This window comes from Hemitrygon akajei, chromosome 7, assembly GCF_048418815.1.
Source record: "Hemitrygon akajei chromosome 7, sHemAka1.3, whole genome shotgun sequence".
Taxonomy (NCBI): domain Eukaryota; kingdom Metazoa; phylum Chordata; class Chondrichthyes; order Myliobatiformes; family Dasyatidae; genus Hemitrygon; species Hemitrygon akajei.
This window is the reverse complement of record NC_133130.1, coordinates 34,866,934-34,882,926: the sequence shown is the minus strand read 5'-3', so window position 1 is coordinate 34,882,926 and position 15,993 is coordinate 34,866,934. Positions and strand designations below refer to the sequence as shown.

Below are 15,993 nucleotides of genomic sequence, written 5' to 3'. Positions count from 1 at the left end.
TGACCTTAAAATTGTGGCAATGTCAATGATGCACTTAATTAAAAGATGCAATTATGGTATCCAATTAAATCTATGTACACTAGTCAAAGTTATGCAAATTATATCAGAGGATGGAGAAAACCCAATTCTAATAAAGGGACATTGACCAAAAATATTAACTGTTTCCTCATTGATGCTATCTGATCAGTTAAGTACTACCAGGATGTTTTTTTCAAACCATACTGAAGCAACAGTATTAGTATTAGTGTGGAACTAATACTAATACTAAAATTAAGATGCTGTGTGGTTTGGATTTCTCATCCATTCTGGCACATTTCGAGTTGGAATGAAAATAGACATTCTACAGTAGTATGCCATTTGTCCCTTTGAACCTACTGTCTTTCATTGTGATCACATTGTCTCATCCAAATTCATTAACCTCTTCCTGGTTTCTTTCCACCAATCTAAGGTTAATCCCAATTTCCCTTTTAGTGTTCACAGAAATAGATAGGAAGGTAATCATAGCAACTGTATTGCCATTTATATTACGGTAATTACATTTAACTCACGCTGAACAAGGAATTTGCAACACCCCACAAGGCTCATTTACTCCCTTACTAATATATCTACTGCAGAAAATTATTTTATCACTTCTGGTATTGAAAACCATTGAAAAATCTCTTTGTGCCAATTAAAAACCTCTTCTTGCAGCTTTAGTGTTCCTAAAAACAGAAATTTAATTTAATCTTTATCAAGTAGCTACCAGATCAATAGAAATGCAAAGCTGTTCCACACTACAGGAATTGTAGTATCTTTCATTTCCCCCACTCCCTTGTTTCTTTCAGTATTTTTTAATATGTCCCATTTGTTACATGTCATTGCTAGGACAGTCAGAATCATGTGTAATCATGAGGCCATATAAGAGCAGGTAAGATCTTTTGTTCAAGGGATTAGAAAGAGCAAGAGTACTTCTCATGTGCCTAGAAGGGAAGTGTCAACTTAAGTTTGTACTGAAGGTACAAACCCCACTCAGTAACTTACCATTGACGTAACTGCCCAACTCCTTTCCTGTTACAGGCATAGTTCTATCAGGAGATGATAATGAGGTTCAGTTAGGCATTCCACCTTACCCTGCAGGAGAGGGTAGCCTACCTGCTAAACTGCTTTAACAACCAAAGGTGAACATTTCTCCCTTGAGTGTAAAGTGCATTAAAATAGTATTAATGAAAAAATATTTCCTTATTTTTGTTCTTTCAGTAAAAATATGCTTTTTTTGTAAATTATTCTGATATTCAATTGGGAACGGATCTATTAGTGATTTCAGACTTGAATGTTTTATAATCTTCACTCACTCTACCATCTGGCAAATTGCTATCCCGGGTTAGGAACTGGAAAATCAACCAGCATTCCTTTTTCTCTTTGCTACATCAGTTTTCAGTTCTGGAACCCTTAACTAGTGTACCAAGGCTCACATTGATAAAATGGACACCTAGGAGAGGTACCAGATTGTTGCTGATACCTGTGGATACAGCCCACATGAGATAGCACCTACAGTGGTGAAGGAAAGAGACTGTAAAATATTAAATGTTACTAACATTCTTTGCAACAATATTTAGCAGTTGTGTTGGCTGGCAAATCTTGCTCATTAAATTTTGCTAGCTTGATTACTGCACCTAAACTTTCTTTAGTGCCACTCCTTGAATTTGAGTTGTCAGTTTTATAAACCTGAGCTTTTATTTCACAATAGCCAAACTTGCTCAACAAAATGAAGAAATCCCTTCTGAATGCTTTTGTGAAGATGGCATAGAGAAATGGATTAGCACACGAATTCAGTGGGTAAAACAATACCAGCAGAATTTTAGCATTAGTAACTGTAATAAGTGGAGACTTAAAAGCTGCTGAAATAGCAAAAACTGATATGGGAGCCATACAGACGAAGTCTGTAAAGATTAGTATCGCCATTCGTTTGGCAATCTTTGTGTCACTATTTTTAGAAACAAAATCAGGATTTTTCACAGCTATGTATATTTTGATATAGCATATACAAATGATAATAAAGGCTATAACATTCAGTACTAATAGGAATATAACATAGCCCTGGGAAACTGGAGTTTCTATATCCATTGGCAAGCAGATGCTAACTTTCATGTAATTGCTGATACCAACAAGTGGCAATATTGCTACAACTAGAGAGAATACCCAGCCTCCAAACATAAGCATAACAGCATGCCTCAGACGTATTTTTCTGTCCAATTGCATAGCATGGGTAATTGTATGCCATCTCTCAATAGTGATCACCATTAGTGTATACACAGAGAGCTCACTTGCAAAAACAGTGAAGAAACCAGCACTGGCGCATCCCGCACCAGTCTGCCAGTCTATTGCGTAGTTGTAATACTGACTCTTGGTGCTCAGGTCAACAGATGCAATGAGTAGCAAATAGAGACCCATACAGAGGTCTGCGAAAGCAAGATTGCACATAAGGAATCGTGGAACTGTAAGCTTATTCTGACTAACCACCAAAACAGTAAAAACGACAAAGTTACCCACAATGGCAAGAATGTTAATGAACCATATCAGAACTCTTAAAAAATTGTATCCCATTATATCTTCACAGGGATTGAAGGCATCCGGTTCTGGAGTGCAGACAACGTCTACCTTGGCATGGCAAAATCCATAATCAAATGATACTGCATTTTCATAGATTTCTTCTGACTGTTGACGTCCATCGTCAAGATTGTCAGGGAAATATGAATAGTTCTGTGAGGAAGAGTATTTCTTCATGCCAGCAGAAAAATTCTGTATGCTCCATTGTCCCATTTTCTGTGACGGTGGATTAGAATGAGAATAGTCATCCCCAAAACTATAAGCAGATAAGAAGAGGTAGTTTATTACTAAGTAAATTTTACTTAAAGAATGGAAAGCCACAGTAAAATAAATACATCTTGCAGTTCCATATTAACATGTCACTGAATTACAGAACTACAAATAATTTCATACCTTTCTCCATCCACCATAAGCTAATTGGAAGACTTAACATTTTGCTCACCATGCAATGAAGGGACAGAAAAGGCCATAAATTATATGTTCTTCCAAAGATAGCCTCAATATAACAAAACCAGAGCAAATGCTTTTGCTATCCATTAGCCTCTTTGGTTGCTCGTTTACTTCTTCAAGTCTTCCTCTCTATAATTCCATATTTGCTTTGTTTAACTTATCATTAAAAGGTAATTATTATTCTAATACAACAACTGATCTAATCACACATACTGCCATTGTTACTGTGTCTGTAATACAGTATAATGTTGGAAATCTAAAGCTGTTTTGATTTTCAGCTGCATAAAGTTAATGCAAGTTTCTTTGCACTTCTCAACCTTTTTTTAATAGATCTAGGAAAAATTAGAGTAATGTTAAAAGCAATAAAACTATAAATGCCGGGCTCAAGCAATGACTTTTTTAATGATTCTTCTCTTTAGCTACAGGTTAAAGCTGGACTAACCACAGAGAGAAATAGTCCCTGTGCAAAATTCTGACATTGCTGTCCTCCATTGTGCCATAGGGTCCCAGAGCACAGAATCAGACCCTTCAGCCCAACTAGTCCTTGCCATCTAAGGTTCCCATCTAAGCTAGTTCCATTTGCCAACATTTGGCTTGCTAAACTATTCCCATCCATGTAGCTGTCCAAGTGGTTTTTAAATGTCAGTGTAACTTCTGGCAGCTCATTCCATTAACTGTCCACTCCCTGGGTTAAAAACATTGCCCATCAAGCGCCTATTAAATCTCTCCCCTCTCACTTTAAACCTATGCCCTCAAGTTCTTGATTCCCTTACCTTGAGAAAAAGGTTGTGCACATTCACCCTATCTGTAGCCCTCATGTTTTTGTTATGGGAGGTGTTTGTCCAAGTGTAAATTTAGTACTGAAGTCTAGGCCATTCTAGGTACTTGCTTAGAAATAACTTGCTGAGAGGAACTCAATTTGGATTCCACTCAACTTCTGACTTTCTTACTTCCTTGGTACAAAATGTGGACAAAAGAGCTGAACTCGAAGTGAGAATAACAGTCCATTACATCAAGGCAGTGTTTAACTGTGTTTGGCATCAAGAAGCACTGGCTAAACTGGAGTCAATAGAAATCAGGGAAAACACTCAACTGATTGGAATCACTTCACACAAAGGAAGATGGTGGTAGTGGTTGGAGGTCAATCATCACAGCCACAGGACATCTCTGTAGGAGTTCCACAGGACAGAGTCCCCAATCATCTTCAGCTTCAATCATAAAGTCAGAAGTAGCGATGGTCACTCATGATTGTACAATGTTCAGCACCTTTCAAGACCCCTCAGGTAACAAAACAGTCCATTCAAATGCAGCAGGACCCAGACTGACAGGTGGTAAGTAACATTCATGTCACACAAGTACCAGGCAATGACAATATCCAACAAGAGAAAATCCAGCTAATACCCGGAGAGTCAATGGTAATACCATTGCTGAATTGTCCATTATTAATATCCTGGGGGGTTACTATTGACCTGAAACTGAATGGAGTGGCCACATACACTACGTGGCTTAAAAAGCAAGTCAGAGGCTAGAAGTCCAGTGGAGAATAACTCACTTACAAACTCCTGTCCATCATCTACAAGGCTGATGAAATACTCTCTACTTGCCTGGGTGAGTGCAGTTTCAACAACACTCAATAAACGCAAAACCATACAGGACATGGCAGCCTGCTTGATAGGCACCCTAATTACAGCCGTTCACTCACTCCACCACTGATTATGTAGCAGCAGCAATTTGTGCTCATTGGACAACACCTTCCAAATCCACAAACTGTACGTATTATAAGGACAATTGCATGGGAACATCATCACCAGTAAGGCACACTCTGAGCCAAATGCCAGCCTGACTTAGAAATGTAGCACTTCACTATAGCTGGGTCAAAACCTGGAACTGCTCCCGAGCAGCATTGTGGGAATATGTACCTACACGTCAGGGACTGCCGCAGCTCACTAACACCTTCTCAGGGATGATTAAATGGTAGCTCAACCTCGAGTGCTCATCCCTTGAATGAATAAGAAAAAATGAATACAAATGAACTGATTATGCAAAATAATTTCACATCACAGGGACACAAACTTCTCACTCATGAGTGTTTTCACTAAGACACCCAGGATGAACTTTACACTATTCCGTTTCTTCAGCTAAATACTGTGAAGCGTGGACACATCTGTGATCTGTGTCATAAATTCAGTTCCCTAGTCATCAATTTAAGTGATGTCAGAATAACCATCTGATGACTGTCTGGCTCGTGAACTGGATAATTCAGACTTTCAAGCCATATTTCACTGCAGGATCAGATATCCATGTTGTTCCCAAGATAACAATTTTCTTTGACTTATAGAACATCACCTAACTTGATCCCTGCCTCAGCTCACTTGTGGCTGAAGCCCTCATCAATGTGAAATGTGGTAGAATCTGATCATAATGAAAAGATGCTTCTAATATGTGGGGCACTCCAGAGACATCCTGTAGTATTTTGCAGACTGGATGCCCAAAATGGTAGTCTGATGCATATAGCAGTAAGTCACTGATGTCAGGTCATACTTGGCAATTGCTATAGTGTGAGTAACAGCAGAGTCTGAGGTGGTGAAAGAGGAAGAAGGAGAGGAAGACAACTCAAGCAGCTCCTCTCTGTTTGGATTATGCTGGAAGGCATCCAAGTGTACAAGCAGTTACCTAAACCAAATTTACCAAAGGTTCATTTTCTTCCCTTTCCATCTGTCACTTAACATCATAGTGTCTACTTGTAAAAGTTAGCAAAAAAAAAAAAATTCAAACCAGGTGTCACCCCAAACTGCTTTACACCCACTAATGCCATATTGGAGCTATGGGCGTAAAGAGTTCAATGATAAAGAGTACCTTCAAAGTAAGGGTGGCCATTGCTTTTCCAGGGGACCTCAGCCAACTCTGTAAGCTGTAGGTAGACGATTATGGGACCAGTGTGGTGCCCAGAATCATACATTGTGTATGTTAATCAGATATAATGGCAGTAAACTAAGCTTGAAAGACAGACTCTGAGGTTCTATTGTTTTAGGGCAGATGTTATTGTTTTTTTATTTATTGATTTACTGACATACAGTGTGGAATAGGCCCTTTTGCCCTTCAAGCCACACCACCTCACAATTCCCTGATTTAAACCTAGCCCAATCATGGAACAATTTACAAAGACCAATTAACCCAGCAACCAGGCCAACACAAACAAAATGCTGGAGGAGCTGAGCAGGTCAGGCAGCATCTATGCAGAGGAATCGATGGTTGATATTTTGGGCTGAGTCCCTTCTTCTGGACTGAGAAGGAAGGGGAAGATGCCAGAATAAAAAGGTGGGGGGAGGGGAAAGAGCCTAGCTGGAAGGTGATGGGTGAAGCCAGGTGAATGGAAAAGGTCAAGGGCTGGAGAAGAAAGAATCTGATAGGAGAGGTGAGTGGACCCAGGGGGAAGTAATAGGCAGCTGAGGAGAACTAAAAGGTCAGAGTGGGGAAATAGAAGGAAGGGGGGTGGGATTTGTTCACCAGAAGAAGCCAATATTCATGTTGTCAGGTTGGAGGGTACCCAGATGGAAAATAACATTTTGTTCCTCCACCTGAGGGTGTCCTCATCTTGGCACAAGAGGAGGCCACGGACTGTCACAACAGAACCTACCAACCAGTCTATCTTTTGACTGTGTGTGAAATCGGAGCACCCAGCGGAAACTTATGCGGTCACAGGTAGAATGTACAAACTCCTTACAGGCAGCAATGGGAACTGAACTCGGGTCTCTGGTATTGTAAATCATTGTGCTAACTACTATGCTACTGTGCAGCTTCAGTATAAAGCAAGTAGAGAGAAAATTATCAAAAATAAGAGGATTTCATGCAATGTATTATGTTTTTGGGTTTACAAAGAGTCAAACTGGTACCCATTTTGTTGTCCCCACATTTGGAACTGGCAAGTGTGCTTTCCATAGGTGGTACCTTGATAACAGACACTCACATCTGGTGTCTTATTTATCCTACCACCTCTTGCCATCCTCTAAATTACTCATGGAGTTCTTCATTTCTGAAAGTAGATGATACAATTTGCATATTTAAAAAGTGTCATCTGGCATTCTTGATAGTAATCTAGGCAACCTTTTGATTAACATGCAAAAAGAAGTTTATGAAGTTGAAGATGACTGGAAGGCGAATGTAAATTCTGCCTGAAAAGTACTGTGAAAGAAAAAACCATACAGATAGCAGTGGCACCATACCGCTTTTGCTTCATACATGCAGCTGCAGTATGAAGCAAAAAAAAAAGGAAAATTAACAAAAATTAGAAGGATGTCATGCTTGTATTATGTTTGTGTGCCTACAAAGAATATCATTGGGGGTCAGAATGATCTAATTAAATATGTTTAGAACAATACTTACTATATTTTATTTTGTTCTTGGCTGGCAAGGAAGTCATAATCTGTAGTTACTTTTCTTGTTGGAGCTTCACATGCCTTCAAAAAGTTGTATAAAAATATGGGTATGGAATTCTGTCTGAAGGGAAAGTAACAATCAACTATGTTCAGAGTGATTTTCTTTCCCCCTATCACTTCCTCACTGGTAGATATCAGGTTTTTAACAGATTATGTTTCTGTTCCTGACCACATTATTGAATCAATCCACCTGCAAGAAACTTTAGTGATGGCACTCTGTCCAATGGTACCACAGCCAAATTCATCCAAATTCTTCCCATCTCCACACATGGACTTTTTGTGGAGAATGAAGTACAATGACTTACAATGTAAATTTTAGTCAGCCTTTCTTCTTAGAGATGTATTCTGAAGCTCTGCTTCTTCACTGGCTAAGGCTATCAATTCAGATTGAATTTAATTTCATCAGAACACATGAGTCAGCTGTTTAGCACCTAAAATCTCTTAGTACCTGGAGGTTTGTCAAGGATTATTTGTTTAGACTTCACAACAGAACTTCCTTTTGCAACAGAATAAAATAGGAAAAGCTAAAACAAATATCATCTTTAATTACTCTTTACCTCTGTGGATGACTCAATGCAGGTACTCATATTTTAAGATTGTAGGTGGGAATTTGGAACAGATTAAAAGAAAAATCTCCGAAACTCTTCTCTCCAATTTGATCCAGTAAAATCACAGGATTCTAAGTTAACTACAAACCACATCCACAGGGCAACTTGTATTTCCTTGATTAGATCATTTAGGAGGATAAAAATAATTTAAATGCCTCTCCCTTGAATGCCAGAAAACTCTAGTTAATATACCTAGGTAATTAGATCCAAGTTAGTTGTTTACACTACCTAAGGCTTGCATTTTATTAATTATAATTAAACTTACTATATATTTAATTACTTTGAAAAGCAGCCAGTGCATGATTCAAAACAAGACTACATGACATATCAGAGTATGTTCCTTTGAAGAGAAAACAGAAACATATGCTGGATAGAAGAAAGGCACTGTATTTGGTGTACTTGGACTTTTCAAAGACCTTAAGTTATTTTGCAAGAATTTTTTGAAGAAAGGTAATTTTAATTTTAAGGATGGAGAATAAGATGCATGGCTGATGGAACAGGGACTTTCTAAAGGATTTACGGTACTCCTACCTTAAATAATTCTACAATGTATGGCACTATACAATTAGTCACTCATTAAGAAAAAACAACTAAAAGGAGAAAGGTTTGAAGGTTTGAGAAAAATTATTTAAACTGGATGAATGCCTGAGTTTGTAAAAACTGAATATGGAATTAGACCTGTGATAACATCCATGGGACTCCTGATCTGGTAAATGTTTTATTTGATATGCCCTTTCTCTGAAAGATGGTTAGTTTTTTATCATCATAAGAGACACATGGTGAGGGATTGATGAGGGGTAGGTGATAGACAGACACAAAAACTTACCCGTTTGATTTTCCCCAGTTTTTGAATGCACAGCAATGGCTGGGGTACGTCAAATTTGCTTCCATCAAATTGACAAACTTTTCCAGAGCTGGGAATCTTTTCAGCGAGTACGTAAAGCGCGCAGTAAGTTTTTGAATAAACTCCAACCCATTAGATGGAAGATACTCAAGTGCAGTTGAAGAAACATCTCTGTGGCAACAAAAATAGTTAAATGCTTTACTTTCATTTATCTGGGCCCATGTACTGTTCATAAAAAATAATCTAATATTTGCTGTCTTGGTCTCCTGCATCTCCTTGTAACATTTTTGTTCTTATTTAATAACATGGGACTGTTGCCTATGTAAATTTACTCCTTATTTCTCCTCTATGACAGCTATGGTTTCTAAACAGCCAGGAACTTCCTTGTGACTTTCTACTTGTGCAATACTCCCTTCATTTTTATCCCAAGTGTGCAGTGTAATTGTAATGTCGTGTGCTATACATGTCATTATCCACCATAATTTGTATTAGAGTCATTGGCTTGTTTACTGCCTGGAGATTTTTTTGGAACAGCATTTAGAACAGGAAAGAGGACACAGAGCATGGGATGTGACCTTAAGTTAGAATATCCTAAATACAAACATATCCAGAAAGTAGTACCCATTATTCTTCTCTACATCTGCAAATTATGAAAAAATCATTAGTGTTGTACTACTGATTATTTTTTCCAGAAGAGTTTCAATGTTCATTTCACTCCAGTTAATAATGAAAGGCTTTAAAAAATAGTTTGGTGTAACCTTGCCAATATTTACTTTTTATCTTTTGCTTTTCCTTTCAGAAACTGACTATGTCTATTTACCCAGATTTCTCAATGCACATGTCCAGAAAAGCTCCAGTGAGCTATTTCATAGATGAGAACAATGATATGTGCTATGACTTTATATACCCGAGAGTTTTAAAAATACTAAAATTTGCAACATAGCAAATTCAGAACAATGTAATTCTATTTTAACTGGATAGTAAACCAGCCCAAAAACTTGGCAAAAGCAAAAGAAAATAATGTCAATCATTCTCTACTTTCAGTCCTAATCACTTGGTCACAAAAGGGAAGCAAGCATACTCTATGTGAGTATAACTAGCAGCTGATACTTCAATACTTGTTTAGTCCTGTCAAAGACAAACTTCTCCCCCAACGTGAGCATTATCTTGTATCCAACAGCTACTAGTCTCTTCAACTAAGCTGAAGATGCAAGGAAGCAAAGGCCTATTTCTTGGTTTCATCTATATAGTATGATGCTATTGATAGGAAAATTTCTGGAAGGATCCAAATTCTACTAGTGGAGTCAAAAATTATTCTGCATGCCTTTCCTGATTAATGTAACTGTACTTGGAACCACTAGCATTAAGTGCAAGAGTCCTTCTGCCCTCTTAGTTATTATTAGATTAGATAGGTAATAGTTATAGATCTTTTTTATTTGCTTAAAGTGGGTTAGGACTCAACTCAGGATTTTTGGATTTGGTCCAGGAAACTCATACCTTAACAGCATCCCTCAGCTCCATGTTAAAATTTTCAATTTAATGACTCAGGGGAGAGTTTCAGTTTACAATCATTCTGTTGGAAGATTACTTTCTGGATATATTTGTATTTAGAATATTCAAATTTCAAGGTCACGTCCCATGCTCTGTGTTCTCTTCCCTGTTCTAATTTCTGTTCCAAACAATCTCCAGGCAGTAAACAGACCAATGAATATAATAAAAATTATTACGAACAATGACATCTCTAGCACAAAACATCTTAATTACACTCACACTTGGGATTAAAAAACAGCATTGCACAAATAGTACAGATAGTCACAACGCAGTAGCCACAGTATGTGTATCAAGTCATGACTGTGCAGAAACCAGAGCTGTTATCTCTCTGATAGTAAATGTATATAGCCATTGAAAGTGTTGGTGGAGGCTAACTCCTTTGGTGGGTGTCAGATATTTGTGAGGTAGCACCGATGCCTCATTGACTGAATCACCGTCATGACAAGTTTACTATTTTAAGGCATTAGAATTAATTTATTAAGCGAGAAACCATACCACCTTCATTAAATTGGGGATGATAACTATTCCCCACTATACTAACATTGATGCACGCAGGTAGTCTTTATTAGGTTTATTTAAATGTTTTATGAAATATTTTTATAAGTATAAAATTAAATGTGGAATCTCACTGGGTCAGAACATACACACTCAGGTCTGCCACCCACACCTGGTTCTTGCAGTCCTGATAGAGCTGCATACCTAGATTGTGTGGCCATTACGTGAGTGAAGGCTACCTGCAAGTTGTGTCAAAAGCCTTTGAAATATTTTTACATTTCTCTGAAAAGTAGATTTATATAATCAAAATAACCAGAAATATATAACTTAAACCCTGAGAAAATAATTAACAATATAAATCCACTTGGAGTACTGTGCTCAGTTCTGGTCGCCTCACTATAGGAAGGATGTATAAACCATAGAGAGGGTGCAGAGGAGATTTACAAGGATGTTGCCTGGATTGGGGAGCATGCCTTATGAGAATTGCTTGAGCGAACTTGGCCTCTTTTCCTTGGAGCGCCGGAGGATGAGAGGTGACCTGGTAGAGGTGTATTAAGATGATGAGAGGCATTGATCATTTGGATAGTCAGAGGCTTTTTCCCGGGGCTGAAATAGCTAGCACAAGAGGGCACATTTTTAAGGTGCTTGGAAGTAGGTACAGAGGAGATATCAGGGGTAAGTTTTTTATGCAGAGAGTGGTGAGTGCGTGGAATGGGCTGCCAGCAACGGTGGTGGAGGCGGATAAGATAGGGTCTTTTAAGAGTCTCCTGGACAGGTATATGGAGCTGAGAAAAATAGAGGGCTATGGGTAATCCTAGGTAATTTCCCAGGTCAGGACACGTTCGGCACAGCTTTGTGGGCCGAAGGGCCTGTATTGTGCTGTCGGTTTTCTATGTTTCTATGTTACTATAAAGGAAAATAAACAAAACACATCCTCCTTTCAATCAAATCTGGCAACACCATACAAATGAATTAAGTCATGCTGAACAAGCCAGACATCCCTGACTTAAACTGAAGGGCTAAAATGTGAAATTCTGTCACTGATGAGTCCAGTCATCAAGCAAAAGTTCAGTTACGTCTACATCTGGCCTCCAGCAAATTTCTGAGCTCTGTGTTGCAAGGCACACATGTTGAATTTGGAGATAAAAATTATCTATGCAGAGGACTTTGCTGGCAAAATGCACATACATATAAGTCCAATAGGTTTAATCCCTGGATGCTGAATCTTAATCAAGATTAGGAAAATGAAGCAAAGACAAAGGAGACAATTCACCCCTTTCAGAAGAGCCATAAGGTTTGGCTAACTTTAAAAATGTTGCGAAGCTAAACGGAAGCAAAAGTACACGGTGATATACCTAGCTCGAGAAATACTTATTATAATGTGGATTTTATATTACTTAGTTGTTATTCTTTATTTGCTCACTTACTCCTTTTTCCCCACCAAAATGAGAATATATATATATGTAATATGTGTGTGTGTGTGTGTGTGTGTGTGTGTGTAGTATATATATATGTATATATATAGATATAGCAGGAGTACATAGGGTAATATTTTCTGTATAATGGATTTGTTCACTGACTTTTATGAATACTGCAATGGGGGCCTTCAACTCAAAAGTAGGAGGGGTTATTTCCCACAGCTAGACATTTCCTCTAGCTCAACGCAGGGTCACCTACTAGAGACCTCAGCCTTGGAATCACACGTTCGTTTCCATTTTTGTTATTATTTGCGTTTCTTGGTTCTTATTTGTTCAGGGAGAAGATTGATTAAGTTTTATTCTAATTTCAATGATACATTGACAGATAAATACAGATGGCTAAGGACAAGGTAAAATTCATTTCTTTTAATGTCAATGGGCTATTAAATCCAATCAAACTTGAGAATTTTATCCAATTTGGAACAATTTGATTCATACTGGGAAAAATGGTTTAACTACATAATGCCTCATAGGCCTGATTTTATTCTCACAATGAATCTGTTGTAAAAAAAAGATCACTCCCTACTTGTACGTAGTTCTTTCCTTTTGCTTGTTTTTTCTTTCCACTCTTTTCTATAAGTGTGTACCTCAGATAAATACTTTGTAGAGATTTGTGATATATATGATTATATGATATATATGTACAATGTCTGAAATACATCTTATGGAAATGTTTGTTTGATGATGAACATCAATAAAAAAATAAATTACAAAAAAATAAAATAAAATAAAGATGTACAAGTGTTAAAATTAGGGACATATGCAGTTCAAAAATGTTAATTAGCAATTTTAATGTAATTTACTTTGCAAATAATAATTAAAAATATGATTAATAGAGTTAAATCTGTTGTTTAAAACTAATGTTGTGTGTATCCCATATGTAATGAAAACTTGCTATAACTTACAATACATCTGGTCCAATAGCTCCCTTGAAAGCATCATTGTGTATTATTCTTAGATTTTTATTATCATTAAGTTCTCTGGGGAAAAAATAACATGATTAAGACAATAATAAATGTTCAAGAAAATAAATACATTTGTTATGAAATGTAGAAATATGTTTGATAGAGTGTTTTTCTTATTCTGACATTAGGTCCTAAGCAAAATATATAACTCATACATAATCCTTGGGAAATCAAATATACTGGATATAAAAGGAGTAAAATTTGGATACATTCTGCAGGCAGGGAAAGGAATGGCCTTTGCTGATCATTTCCAACATACTTGATCTTTATTTGACAACAATTATTTATGGGAACAGAGCACTTCCTGTTCTTAATAATCAAGCATTCCTGAGTCAGGTAAATACAATTATGTCTGGACTTTCCATTCTCCTTCAACAGTATTCCTGACCTCACTTTAGAAGAACATCTTCATTACCTTTAGGTAATGTTTTCAGATCAACCATACCTGTAAACCATATCTACCAGATATGGACTCTAAATTTTCAGGAGGCTGATCCAGCATTTTTTCAGTGATTGTGCACAGGCTTTCTCAGCCGGATACTGGGAGACAGAAGCTATTTTCTTCACTTGGTGGCATAAACTTTGTTTGATAGGCACAGTACCATCTCTCTTCCTGATTATCATTGAGACTAAACCTACTGTTAACAACTTTCATATACATTCAACAATGCCTCCCCCAAGATGAATAACAAATATTATTGACACATGACAAACTCTCCACCCCAGCATCAATCCTGTTACATTCCCTTACTGAAAATCTTCCTCCAGTAGTGAGGCTAGATTTGTATACAATATTCCAGATTCCAGACTCAATGGTGCTCTGTATTATTGGAGGAAAGTATTTTCACTTGTGTTCTCAAACCATATCAAAATATATGTTAACATAGTGCTTGCTTTCTTAATTTACCGGTATTTCTGAATCTGTCTATTATATTTCAGTGATACATATGTGAATTCACGCACATCACTCTGAACGTCAGCACCTTTCAATTTCCCACCATTTAAAAGTACTCTACATTTCCTAACAGTTTTACTTTTTTCTTAGATTGTTTTCCATCTGCCATTTCCTTCCCCAGTCACTTAGCCCTCCTGGAGCCCCTTAAAGCCTCACTGTATCATTCTCACTTCCAAACTGTCACCTAGCTTTGTATTATCAGGAAACTTAGACATGTGATACCTGATCCCATCATCAAAGTTATTCCTCTATTTTCTGAACTGCTGGGAGTTCCGTACTGATCTCCATGGCAGCCCACCAGCCACAATCTCCCAGCCCGAGAGTGACCTGCTTATTTGAGTATTTTAACCTCCAATAGCATATGCATTAATTTTAAAATCTCTTGGGTGGCAGTGTATCTGCGTTTAATTGCATCCATCATTGATTAACTTTATCCATTCCATTAGCTACAAAGTGAAAAAATGTTCATTTTCCATATCAATTCTGTCCAGTCTTTCCAAGTGCCCTGATACCACTTCCTTCATAATAGATTCCATTTTCCCCCTTCCTCTGATGATAGGAGAATATTGGAATCACTCCAGGAGTTGAACCTGGGTCTCAAATGTGGAAGGCAAGAATTCAGCGCTCTGCTCCCCAGTGTTCATGCCTGCAGCCTCCATGCATCAGTACGTCATAGGCATAGTACTGCTGCAACCCCTGCAAGAGCATGTTGTATGCAGTAAGTTCACAATCACATTTAACACTTGATTTTTAGATTAAATCCCTTCTACACATAATATTTCTAGAGCATTATCTCTTGACAATGTAAAACAGCATTGACAGTTAAGACTAGGATTTATTTTCCAAACTGTTTGTTGATTTTGGATACCTGGTTAAGAAGTCATTTGAAGACAGAATTTAACTGGATTTTCTACTGGATGGCTACCAATAAGAAAGGACCTGAACTAATTAATTCAGAATGCCTTTGAAGTTGCTTTTCAGGAAAGGATGATGATTGCTTGCTTAAGCAGGAAGGTCATTTGAGACTCCAAGGAGAGGGAACTTCTTTTAACTTTGAAATGTTGGAATGACCGCATTCACTTATAAAGTAACCTGAAAGATCCATGAGGTTATGTGTTTCAATATTCATGTTGCTGAACCAGATTGAATGCCAGCTGATTTTGCTAAAAAATAGGTGTTGAGTTTGATTGCACAAATCTCCTAACACCGATGGATAGACTGGACAGTACTTTCCTTATCGTCTTTCCAACCCTTCGTTCATTGTACATTGTAGCTTCTTAGGGGTTTCGGTAGCAGGAAACAAACACTAGACCAAACCTTTGTTGATCTGTGATCAGAAAGTGTGACTCAGTAGAACGAGTACATTTGATTAAGAATGCCCTTTCTCACGTACTGGCCTCCATTATTGGAGATTTTTTTGATACAAGTAAGCAAAATAGAAAGTGCATTTTTAATAGTACAGTGAGATTTCCTGTTTGATAAGTGTGACAAAATTGAAAACCCTTTTATAAATAAGATCTTCACAAATTTTGCATAAGCAGAATCTTCACCTGGTGTAGTCTATAATTCTGTAACCAGATAATAATATTAGCCGAGGCTAGTTTTATTTTGGAAAGTTCATAAGA

At 37.5% G+C, this 15,993-nt stretch overlaps 1 protein-coding gene across 1 annotated transcript in view; it reads right to left on the bottom strand.

Moving 5' to 3' along the window:
• Positions 1 to 1,569: 1,569 nt before the first annotated feature.
• Positions 1,570 to 15,993, bottom strand: part of LOC140730338 (lutropin-choriogonadotropic hormone receptor-like) — a 126,721-nt gene continuing 112,297 nt past the window's right edge. Inside the window, exons 8-10 of the mRNA XM_073050617.1 lie at positions 13,354 to 13,428; positions 8,907 to 9,095; positions 1,570 to 2,842 (exon numbers count right to left, since the gene is read on the bottom strand). Of these exons, the coding sequence (XP_072906718.1) occupies positions 1,570 to 2,842; positions 8,907 to 9,095; positions 13,354 to 13,428 (1,537 nt within the window). The remainder of the gene's footprint in view (positions 2,843 to 8,906; positions 9,096 to 13,353; positions 13,429 to 15,993) is intronic.